Source organism: Trichoplax adhaerens, genomic scaffold, assembly GCF_000150275.1.
Source record: "Trichoplax adhaerens TRIADscaffold_7 genomic scaffold, whole genome shotgun sequence".
Taxonomy (NCBI): domain Eukaryota; kingdom Metazoa; phylum Placozoa; class Uniplacotomia; order Trichoplacea; family Trichoplacidae; genus Trichoplax; species Trichoplax adhaerens.
Window position 1 is genome coordinate 2,570,891 of NW_002060949.1, and position 11,441 is coordinate 2,582,331.

The following is an 11,441-nucleotide window of genomic DNA, read 5'->3' on the forward strand; positions in this document are numbered from 1 at the left end:
TTAGGTTTGATATATGATATAAAATTATGAGCTCATAGACCAAGTGTTTGTGCTTTAAAGGTCTTACTGCTCTCAACTGTGATTAAATATTCACACAGTAAAATGCATGAACAACAAATATGCCAGTCTATTATCCACCCTGTTAAAGAGGTAGTCGATTTTATATTATTTCTTATATTCAGGAAGGTAATTTTAAATAAGGCTAAACAAATTAGCTCCCAAAAATGTCAAGTTATAATTCGTATCACTATTCAATTTATATAGTCTAAGATTAATGATAATGCTATAGATTACTATTTACGCTCTATATGTATAACCATAAACTTTTAAAATAGAAGTACATTTACATGTAGAGTGATTTAATCTTCTGTCATTTATAGATCTTGGTTGACGTTTATCTGAATAATAATCATGAATATTAATATACTGTATTACGGAAATGCTATGATTTTACAATCGAGAAGGTATCATACCTAAAAGAGAAACATTATAAATAACCAACTTATGACAAATTGCGAGTGCAAATAGTAAGTCAGGCGATTGATTCTTATATTTCTTTATTTATCTCTTATCGAAAATTTTAAATATGACTAAGAGATAGTCAAAAGTAAGTAAAGCAACAGGTTGCTTTATTATATGAAAACAGTTTCCGCGCGAGGCAGAAATTATACTAAAAGTAGCGGAACAAACGCAAATAGTAGTTATTTACTACAAGCTCGTTAGTAACTGTAGAAGATTTATAACTTTTACAGTAAATCAGTAGTTATTATCAACAACTTAAAGCTATAAAATATTATGGAACAGATTGGTGATGGCTAATATTTTACGAATCACAATCATACTTACAAAGATAACGATTTAACATATTAATTTAAATAAATTCTTTTGATGCAAACAAATATTACTGTATGTATCACTTTTCCATTCGCAAGAAATACGGTTATTGCTATTTAAAGGGCTAGATGCAATATATTCAGATAGTGCATACAGTATGTCAAAAAAGACATTTATGGATAACTTAACGTTTAACATACAAGTAAAAGAAGTATACGCGTTAGAGTAACCCATAGGAATTCCATTTGTTTAAAGCGATTTTACTCTAAGAGATAATTGTCCTTTGAAGTTGATAGTGGTATGTTTAAGTGAAGTTATACCGGTATAGTCTGTAGTAAAATAACGAAAGAATTATTATCGAATCACTTTTAGAGGGAAGAAGTAAAATTCGACGGATACTTTACTATTAACAATCAACTCAAATATGTTTACCTTGGCAAATTAGAATCATTTCTCACTCTTGAACCACTCAGCATTTGAGAACTAGTACCCTAATAATTTAACAATATCGTCGATAATCATTAGATAATCTACGTAACGTACCGTACTCATTCGTCTTCCTTTATCGGAAGAAAAACTAATTAAGTAGCATCTTCTATAAGTTGCATGTCATATAGATATAAATCTTACTCGATTTCGAAACGATTTAATAACATGATTTGTTAACTCTGGTGGAAGTTCATAGCTACGACATAGCAAATATGCTTGTTCCATTGTGATTGCTGCCAACGTTCTATAATGCATATCAAATTGCAGTAGTATTAGTATTATCTAAGTAAGTATACGATTAAATTAATTTCATTATTTTCTTGATATGCCTAAAGATACAGAAAGACTACCTTTCAGCTCCAGAGCGGCAACCAACAATTTGTATAGCTCCTATTCTAGCTGCCGCTTCTGATGAAAGTAACAAGATGTTAGCGTTATCTTGTCCCATCGACGCATCCATGATGCACTTGTCTAGCAGTTTAATTAGCTTCTCAGCTGTATAAAGAGGACGATATAGCTGCAATCATAAAATAACAGATTATATCTCTCACATGTATAATTTAAACCAAATCCGATTTTATACGACAGAATATATACACATCCTTACTCTATGAAAACAGACAACTTGTGACGATCTTGGCAAATGTTTTGTATCAAATATGGCGTTTCTATAATTGAGATTATTAGTAATTTACATGATTTAAGCGAGGTTAAACATGATTAATCGGCGCTAAAAATAAAAGAAAATTACGATACGTAAACATAAACGATATCTCAACCTATAATACCACTTACTTAAATTTTCTATAATACTTGCGTAACGACTTCAACGAGTCAGTATTAATTGCAGTTTGCATATGAATGGCTAAGGAGTTTTCCGGATCGGTTTTATCTTCAACTTTTTCTAATCCTATTTATGCGAAAATACCAGCATTTTAGTCTGGTATTTGGCAAATAGTACAAATTTACAATTGTAAAATACCATGCGTAAACAAAACCGGAGTAACTTGCACACTTTGGCCTCGCTGCAAAGCGTCTGGTAGCTTTTGGAATAAATTTTCGCCCAAGTTTATTATCACATCCAGGTCTGATCTATCTCCTTCAAATACCACTTGATATTCATCAGCTACATTACAATATTAAATGAAGTAATTATTAGCGAAATAAAATACTCACGATATAATTAGTCATTTTGATGCTCTGAACAACAACATTTAGTATAAACTATTAAAAACTGTATCCTAAGATTAGGTGATACAAGTAGACAATTGTGGCATCTATGATATTATTTTATGTGTGCGTGCGTCTAGTAGCTTATGTCATGTTCGATAAAATACTCATACATTTATATTTTCGGATTCTAAGTTCTGTATTTTAAATTTTAGTTTATGTAATGTATCTATTTTAGTGATACCTGTGTTGAACATACTATCGTCCAATAATTTAAATCGAATAGCAATTTTCGAAAGATCTTGAATAGCTACCGACATATCTTCTAGCATTGCAGTTTCACTGCCCTGTAAAAGAAAGATCTGTTGTAAGATCTTATTATAGTTCTCTGACACACAAAATTTATCCCTTAACTTACTGTTCGTGATGATAATAAAGCTTGAAAGTAGACTAGTAGTCCAATTTTACTAAGTTGCTGTAACCATTTCGCACTAGTAGCTTCGCTGTCGGTAGTGTATTCTTGCAAGTTATTATATATATCGTGGATAGCAGAGTATAATTGCGAAATGAATGTAGATAATACAGCCGTTAAAGCTTGACTGAAAACCGCATCGCGTCTCTCGACACATTTTGTATCTAAAGTTATATGCAGAGCGGGTAGAGTTAATATAAGAATGCTATGAAGACAAAATTCAAATTTATCTTAAGATATAATTATAGCTTACTTTCATCGCTAAAGATGGTCATAAGTAATCGTAATCGAACCTCTGTTAAAATAGCGGTTAAAAAAATACCGTTGGAAGATAAGTATATTTATCATTCCTTATTTTAAGTACGTAGCGACGTTAATAAACACTTTAATTTTTAGTTCATATAAAGATTTAGATATGAGTGAATGAATTCGTTTGTATTCTGCTATCGCTACAGTTTAAGTATTTAATGATATGCACCTCTTAGAGATTGCTTAAGCTTCTCTACTTTCTTATTAAAAGTCTCTATACAGTTGAAATTTTCTTCGGTATCTTTATCAACTTGGTTAAGTAAAGCGATTAATTCCGTACTAATGGTAGTGAAGTCCCTATTAACCTCTAAAATGATGTCCAGAAAAAATGTTAAAAGTAGATATGCTTCTATTAAGGGATAATGATAAATTATGATACATCTAATGAAATGAAGTAAGAACTTAGTGTCGTTTTGATGCTCTTAGTTGTAAGATTGATATGATTTAATAAACTGGCATTTCCTTGTTATCCTTATAACTATTGTAATTTACCTGACAGCAGTAAAGGTCGATTAGATTCGGTTTGCTGAAAGATTAGTTTAATATGATTTGACGATACAATAGCATTTAACTTCTCTATCATATCCATAAACGAATTGCACTTATTTCTTTCTTTTAAACCGTTATTGTCTGCGTTATCCATTTCATTGAGAAAAATCCTTATTTGGTTCAGCATATGGCGACACTTAGCAACAAAATCTTGCTTGCCACGTAATAAGCGCTAAGAAATAGTCGTACATCAATTATGCGACTTAATACAGATTATGAAATTTCGGATTTTACCTTTAAGCCGCCTGCATGGAATCCTTGCATAACACCTGATGGAATGGCCATCCCAGTCTTGGAATGGATTGTTCGAGTAACTAGCAGTCCATCAACTGCAAAATTAGCAGTAAGATAATAGAAATTTAGGGAGTACTTATGCAATGAAATTTTAACTATTAGGTTAATGAATAGTTTTATCAGGGCAATGTTAACAGATGCTGTAAGCCATACTATGAAATAATTTGGAATTAATGCACTGCTATTGCTATCAAGAATACAGATAACTGTGTAATGGATCAAAATTACCTGGATAAGTAAATTCTTTCAAATGGAGATAATCGATATCTTCCCCATTATGCGTTTCCGGTACTAATGACGGCCGGTAATTCGTAGAGCAGTAAACTTCCAGTTCATGCAAATAGCAACGCAGTGGACAGAAAGGATACCGAGCAATCAGATTATTATTCTCTTGTTTGGCTTCTCCTTGGCATTTAATGCAATTTAACGAGCTAGCAGACTACCATAAATATAGCGCAATGATTATAACGTAGTCAGAATTCTATGTACAATAATAATTTTAATTCAAGATATTATTATGTGATGTACTGTAAAGTTAAGCACCTCCCGATAATTATCAATCCGTTCTTTGATAGTAGAGAGGAAATTTGTATAGCTGTTAGCCCATGATTTTGACCTTTTCATTTGGTCACCGATTGGACTACTACTCTTAGAGGGTATAGTTTCTGCGTTACTAACACCAAGAAGTTTAGCAGCCTGTATATATACGTGAGATAATTTGGGTTACCTATCGTAATGAAACGTATAAAATTGTAACACCTAAATTTCAACAACTGCTTGTCATTGCCTTGCTCATCTGTAGTACTTGATCCGGGAAAGCGGATGAAAATTCCATCTCAGGCGATGCTTTCTTTTTGGTTTTACTGAAGGACTTTAAAAGTTTTCGTCGTATTCCACTTTTTTCTTTATTAACCATTTCATCTGCTCCTAACAATTTCATTGCCTATACATGTAAATTAGAAAATAAAGTTATGACATCATTTTATTTCGTAAAAAGATCTCCAGAGAATTTACATGGTCTCTATTAAAAGGACTTTTGGACACCGCATATAGAGGATGTACAGCTGTGTATAACTTGGGTAGACTGTGTATAATATATATTTGAGAATATAATGACTGTAGTGAAATTATAATATTCATAATATTATTCAAAAGCTTCTTTCACCTTCAACTGCTGTCGAGCTAAATCAGATTTACTGGAGTCTTCACTAGTAGAGACATCATCTTCTTTGTCATTTGGAGTAATAAATTCAACCTCAATTGATTCCAACTCTTGCAGTAAGCGCTCATCAATATAACTAAAATGATAATACAACTGAAGAAATGCAGTAAATTAAGTAAAATGCGACTGTTAGTTTCTCAAGTTATGACTTTCACAACGACACTACGATGCAACTTCCTAACCCTAACCTCAATCCTAATGGGGAGGCTTAGAATTTAGGTAGGAATGAAACAAAAACACTGATGTACAAATACTACATTAAATATAATTTTGCATTTTAGTAGTACATGATTTTTCATACTTCAGCTGGTACTGATGTAGTTAAATCACTTTCGGTTACTCTTTCTTGAAGTTGACAAGGCTTCTTGTCAATTGTTAAGTATTCGTAATTAGTAGATATTTCCGTAGACAGACTAACGACACTTGATATATCAGAATCAGAACTGAATATGCTATGATGGCGTTCTCGTGAATAGCCACTATCTTTAAGGCTTGCTTCATCACCAAGACTTTCAGCTGTATTTTCTATCAAACTGCTATAAGATCCACTGCTTATGCTACTAACTCGGCGGTAAAATTGCCTTGGCATACTGTTGCCGGTACTCGTAGATTCAAAGCGATCTCTACTCTCCCTATCGTAAGGCATTAAGACAATAGAACATATTAAGCTAATGAGTTAGTGAAGACTTATTTTACTGAGTGAACTTCCTCAGTTACTTATTTTACAGGAATTAATACTCTACTAATAAGCTTAACAAGATAGAATTTGTCTGTCAGTATGTTATTAACATGTAGAATTTACATGTAATGAAGTATTTTAGATTGATGTATATTGCATTCATCTGCTACATGTTGAGTTATGAATTATAAATTTGTAACTTTATTACTTGTATGATTCATCATCAACTTGATCGATGTCATCAAAGTAAACAGAAGATGTATCAAAACCAGTATTGTCTTCACTTATTAAACTTGTTAAGGATCGAGTTCTAAGTAATTCCGGATGTTCACTATTAAGATGAGTTGGGACTGGAATTGTTTCAACTAGGTATGTACAGATATACAGATAAATAATTAACAAAACATATATTGAGAGTCTTCACATCAGATTAGTGTAGTAGATTAATTTAATTTTGATTTAATTTTGTATAAGCCATTCTTTATCGTATTTTACTACAATACCATCTTTCATTTCTAGTGAATCATCGGACTCAGTGGGTGAATTCTGAAGGGATGGCGCTAATGAACGAGAAAAATAACTCTCTCGAGATGGTGATCTTGATGACAGTCTAGGAGAAGCTAGATGATTGGAGTGCATTGGTATGGACAAAAAAGAATCCTTTTCCACGCTATTGGTATTGCCATAGCGATATAAAAAGAGGGGCAAAAAATATCATAATGAATATTAGTTATCGAAATTAGTAGAGAATTAGTCTAGTTCCGTGCTATAAGAGTACCTATAATCTTCAACAGGGATTATGCTTTGCAATAGGGTAATTTCATCAATGATTTTAAATTTAGCGTCGTTGTCAGTCGGAGAAACATTACCACTCTCTCTATAACCAATCTCATCGGTATGGAAACGATATAATTGGTTGGAATCTTTAAATTGGCCACGATCGTTGACTATCAAGCCAAATTACGACACATATAAACCTCAGTACAGAACATGTAATTTGATAAACTTAATAAAATTGAAATGCTACCCCTACCATGTCGGAGATATTTCGTTTCGCACAACAACTGGCCTAATACACACCCTTCTTCCCTTGTGTCAACGTCGCCCTAGGAAATTTAATGTAATATTAGTTCTCAGAAATCAAAATTCTCATAAGGGATTATGCCCTAAGCAGCTACTTTGCAGTAGTTTATAGTCCGATTTATATTTATATACACGTTCACGGGTGGAATACGCAAGCAGGATACGGTACAATAGATAATCTTGTTGGCTATTTCTCATATTACTTGCGCTAAAAATGCTTACTTGTTCTATTAGCCAATTAACTAACTTAATACCGGTCACAGATTGAGGGAAAACCTTCAGTTTATCCTTGTAATTTCTAAATCATTGAAATATGTAGTTACGTTATAACAAATTACGAGAATCGTCTTACACTATTGATTTAGCGAATGAATTATTGTGATTCATAGACAAAATCACTATTATTGCTACTTACTTCAATGTAGGCTTAAGCATCCCATGTAAGCGAAAGTATATTAATGCAGACTGGATATGATAAAGCAATTAATTATGAGCGTAAATGAACATTCACTTTTTTAGAAGTACTATCGCAATAACTATTTATTTAAGCTTTGAACATGTTGCTAACAATGGATAAGGCATCCAACGGTGCGGTAGCATCTTCATATGTGCCATCATCATAGCGGAATCGATACCAATAATCATGGTTATCAAATTGAATTTGATCATCCACTGGAAGTGATGTGAATTATCAAAGGCAAGGCATTAATATCAAAGAACTTTTGACTCTACAGGAATTTTAAACTGATTTATTTCATACCATGATGGATTAAGTTGCATTCTTGAAATGTTTGACCTAATTTAATTGCTTCTTCGACAGTAGATGATAAATCATTTTTCATCAGCCAAGAAACAAGATCGCTTTTCAAATTAAAAATATTAAATCATCTTATTAGACTAAGTGCTAAAATGATGCCGTCCAAATGCGAGTACTCTCAAATATTAGATAACTACTACAGTGTATTATTATGAGGGTGAAGAATCAGTAACCGTTCCTAAAGAGTTTTAGCATAATCACCTCCCAGTAAAGCATTTGTCTACACCAACTTTATCCTTTTTAGTTCGATAACGTATAATCGAATCACTTTCTGCATGTATTCTTTGATAGATTTGCTCGGCTAGTAAGGGAATATGTCAATACAGTAATATCATTGGAATATTCTCGAGATGTGACGTAATTTTTGATGTAAAAGTTTGTTGAAGTCTATACTTAAATTAATTGCGTAGCGGTTTAAGGACTATATAAATAAACACCATTAATTTATATACTATATTAGGAACGCATTGATTCTACCTTTGATGACTAATCTCCTGGATATATATTTCTCGCGAGGTGCACTACTGCCAGCTAAATAGAAACGGAAGATATGTGGTTGCTTAAAATTATCATATAAATGATGCAAAATAGCTGAAAAATTATATAAAGACCGAAAATTTTCATATGCGATATTTCGGTAACTAACTTGCATTAGGTCGCTTAGCATTTATGCTTGTTAAAGCCTCTAACCATAAATTCTTTTCTTCTTGAGAACTTGCATAAACTGTTATCCACTTGCCTTTTGACATATTATATATTTTCCAGGCGTTATATACCGGTTTATGGTTACCAAGCTTATCTAGAACTAAAAACGTTATAATAAAATAGCAAATTAGCCTTGCGAATCTTGCCAATGCAGAAGAACATCAGATATGAGACGTTAGAATGACACATGTCTACTGTTTAGTATGACATTTAGTTATTTCTAAATAATCAAAATTGGTGAAATCAGGCTTATAAACACCTTTGCCATCCTTTACGCTTTCTATATTCATCCCCCGTGTCATAATTTTACCGCGATAAGTATATTCTGTTGCACCCAACGTTACTATAAATTTACGGTAATTTTATATGATTTAAGCTTGCAAATTTTGAGTGTTTAGACATTTATGATGATGCAAGTTATCAACTTTTCTTACCGTTAGCAACACGTTGAGATAGGCTTCAAGCAATAGGAAGAAAAAAAATATTTAATTCAGAATCAAGGTAGGACCACAGAATTTAAGTTCACAGTCAAGTAACGCGCTAAGTTTAACCGGTAGTGCGAAAATCATTGCATTTTCGTTCAACTGCAGTAATTCCAATATAGTATTGCATATACACCATAGAGAACGTTTAAAAGTTATAGCAGTTTGTTTCTGTGCTTAAAATATTCTGATATTAATAAAATCTAAGGTATAACTAGATCTGCTGTATTAGGTAATGGAAGAAAGGGTAAACTTTTCAAAAAGTAACTCAGCTGATACTTAGATTCCGGATAATTTCCGCTAAATCGCTAGTGAATGGTAAATCATTCCCTCACCTTCTACTTTCCTTTTTACAACATATTAATTGCTTCTTAAATAAAATAAAATAAAGTTCTTCAGCTCCATGGGGTGTCAATTTCATTAAAGATCCTTTTTTCAGTATTTTAACCTCTTTTTTACTAAAATCCAATCCCTACAAAGTTCATGGTATAGTCAGGGTTTTTCATATCTACAATTCATATCTTAAATGTATTATTTTTAGCAGATATACATATTGATTCTTAGGATATTACAAATGACATTATAAATTGCCATTATTGCTACGGTTTAAGCTTTAGCGCGATTATTATCGCGGTAGATTTGTTGTAGTGTTCCTCGCTTTTATAGCTAGTTTGGAGGCTGAATTGTATGGCACAATATTCACCATACAATAAACTCACCGTCCACCCTTTTATAGAGGCAACCAACTCTTCAAGGGACTCTAATTCTTCCAGTTGTCGCTTTATCTCGTTGACTTCTGAGCAAACATTTTTAATTTCCTGAAATGTATCTAGTACCGTTTGGTAGTCTACGTGACTTTCAGGCGTTAGCCTTAGTAGCTCCTAAAACAAATAATAGCAATATAATTACCGCTCTAAAAATGTTATAAATAATTTGATATGCACTACGCATTACCTAATTAGTAACCTACATTCTATGATATAGTATTCAAATAATAAAACCACGAAATGATATTTACTAATTATTGCACTGTAATTATGAGCTCAAAATATATATGTAATGTGCGAAGGATATAAATTCTGAAGGTAACCGAAATTAAGTACAGATATATAAGTTTGATCAGCAAATGTATTCAAAGGACCGAAACATTCATTGTATTACGTTTTCATCATATGTATCAATAATTATATTACCTTGAAAAGTAAAGGATATTTACAAATACGTTGTACAGGAGTAACAAGGCAGCTTGCAAGATAGTCAATTTCCTTCCCTTTAGTTACTTTTTCCATACCTTCCACTTTGGCTGCTTGTTCTACACATGACTTAATTAATAGTGATATCGTGAAAAACACAAGTAACTCATATTTAGTATTACATAGAGGTATTACATTCAAAACATGGAACTTATATTGCATCTTATAACTACTACCTTAACATCATGTGCACTATCGTATGAATCGTATGATAGCCATTAATGCTAGATTTTATATTGTTAATGCCTCGCATTGCTATAGATACCTTAACGTTATCACTTTTGAGCTGATCTTTCAGAATATCTTCAAGAAATCCGATAGCTACTTCATGACTATTACAATAGCTTGCATAAATTTTTAAATCTTTAGCCTAAATAAAATTGAAATTTATACAAATGCGTTAATAATTACCAAGAAATAATGTCCGCAAGACGACTATAATATTATCATTATTGATACAGATCACTAAAACTAGTATTTTAATATTTCTAAACTCACAATATTGTACTATTATAATAAATTTATTTTACTCTATTACTAGTATTACTGCTGTGCCTGTAAGAAAGCAGAAACTGCACAAAAACTAATTACTGTTATGAGATGCAAGATCTACCATTAGAAAACCTTCTTGATATAGTATGGTTAATGAAATAGTATCGGAGCAAACAAGGCAATCGAATTCTTGTAACGGTATAACTAACTAACGATAACATAACTGCATTAAAATGAATTATTTCTATAGAAAATAGTGTAGCTTTGCATATATCCATTGCAAAAGCTTTCTGAAACTATTTACTTTCAATGCTCGTTTCAATAACATAATTTCAATATACATTATCTTAATTTGAACTTACAAATATAAAAAAAGTATTTGCAATAGAATTTTTGTCGTCGTTCTTTTCATTCATATCATGCAATAATTTACAACTTAATTGATATAATTCTTCAACATTGCCCATCAGAGATTCTACTTCACTGATTGATATGCAGCTGGTTAACTTTTTACTGGACCGAGCCAATAAAATCTCTTTTACCTATACAGAGATCAAACTTATTTTAATGTCCTATGACGTAACTACATGA

At 32.0% G+C, this 11,441-nt stretch overlaps 1 protein-coding gene across 1 annotated transcript in view; it reads right to left on the minus strand.

The window, feature by feature from the left end:
* Positions 1-442: 442 nt before the first annotated feature.
* TRIADDRAFT_58074 (uncharacterized protein) overlaps positions 443-11,441 on the minus strand; it is a gene marked incomplete at both ends in the record, with an annotated part of 11,291 nt that continues 292 nt past the window's right edge. The window contains 34 exons of the mRNA XM_002114316.1: positions 443-473; positions 1,267-1,325; positions 1,465-1,567; positions 1,674-1,840; positions 1,931-1,991; positions 2,119-2,233; positions 2,306-2,449; positions 2,738-2,840; positions 2,912-3,129; positions 3,219-3,260; positions 3,444-3,581; positions 3,767-3,995; positions 4,058-4,152; positions 4,346-4,556; positions 4,661-4,813; positions 4,923-5,060; positions 5,283-5,432; positions 5,641-5,971; positions 6,227-6,383; positions 7,052-7,124; positions 7,324-7,399; positions 7,517-7,566; positions 7,670-7,773; positions 7,862-7,962; positions 8,120-8,219; positions 8,396-8,449; positions 8,565-8,723; positions 8,883-8,966; positions 9,058-9,080; positions 9,441-9,577; positions 9,825-9,986; positions 10,299-10,427; positions 10,624-10,728; positions 11,213-11,392. Coding sequence (XP_002114352.1) covers positions 443-473; positions 1,267-1,325; positions 1,465-1,567; positions 1,674-1,840; positions 1,931-1,991; positions 2,119-2,233; positions 2,306-2,449; positions 2,738-2,840; positions 2,912-3,129; positions 3,219-3,260; positions 3,444-3,581; positions 3,767-3,995; positions 4,058-4,152; positions 4,346-4,556; positions 4,661-4,813; positions 4,923-5,060; positions 5,283-5,432; positions 5,641-5,971; positions 6,227-6,383; positions 7,052-7,124; positions 7,324-7,399; positions 7,517-7,566; positions 7,670-7,773; positions 7,862-7,962; positions 8,120-8,219; positions 8,396-8,449; positions 8,565-8,723; positions 8,883-8,966; positions 9,058-9,080; positions 9,441-9,577; positions 9,825-9,986; positions 10,299-10,427; positions 10,624-10,728; positions 11,213-11,392 — 4,182 coding nt within the window. The remainder of the gene's footprint in view (positions 474-1,266; positions 1,326-1,464; positions 1,568-1,673; positions 1,841-1,930; positions 1,992-2,118; positions 2,234-2,305; positions 2,450-2,737; positions 2,841-2,911; positions 3,130-3,218; positions 3,261-3,443; positions 3,582-3,766; positions 3,996-4,057; positions 4,153-4,345; positions 4,557-4,660; positions 4,814-4,922; positions 5,061-5,282; positions 5,433-5,640; positions 5,972-6,226; positions 6,384-7,051; positions 7,125-7,323; positions 7,400-7,516; positions 7,567-7,669; positions 7,774-7,861; positions 7,963-8,119; positions 8,220-8,395; positions 8,450-8,564; positions 8,724-8,882; positions 8,967-9,057; positions 9,081-9,440; positions 9,578-9,824; positions 9,987-10,298; positions 10,428-10,623; positions 10,729-11,212; positions 11,393-11,441) is intronic.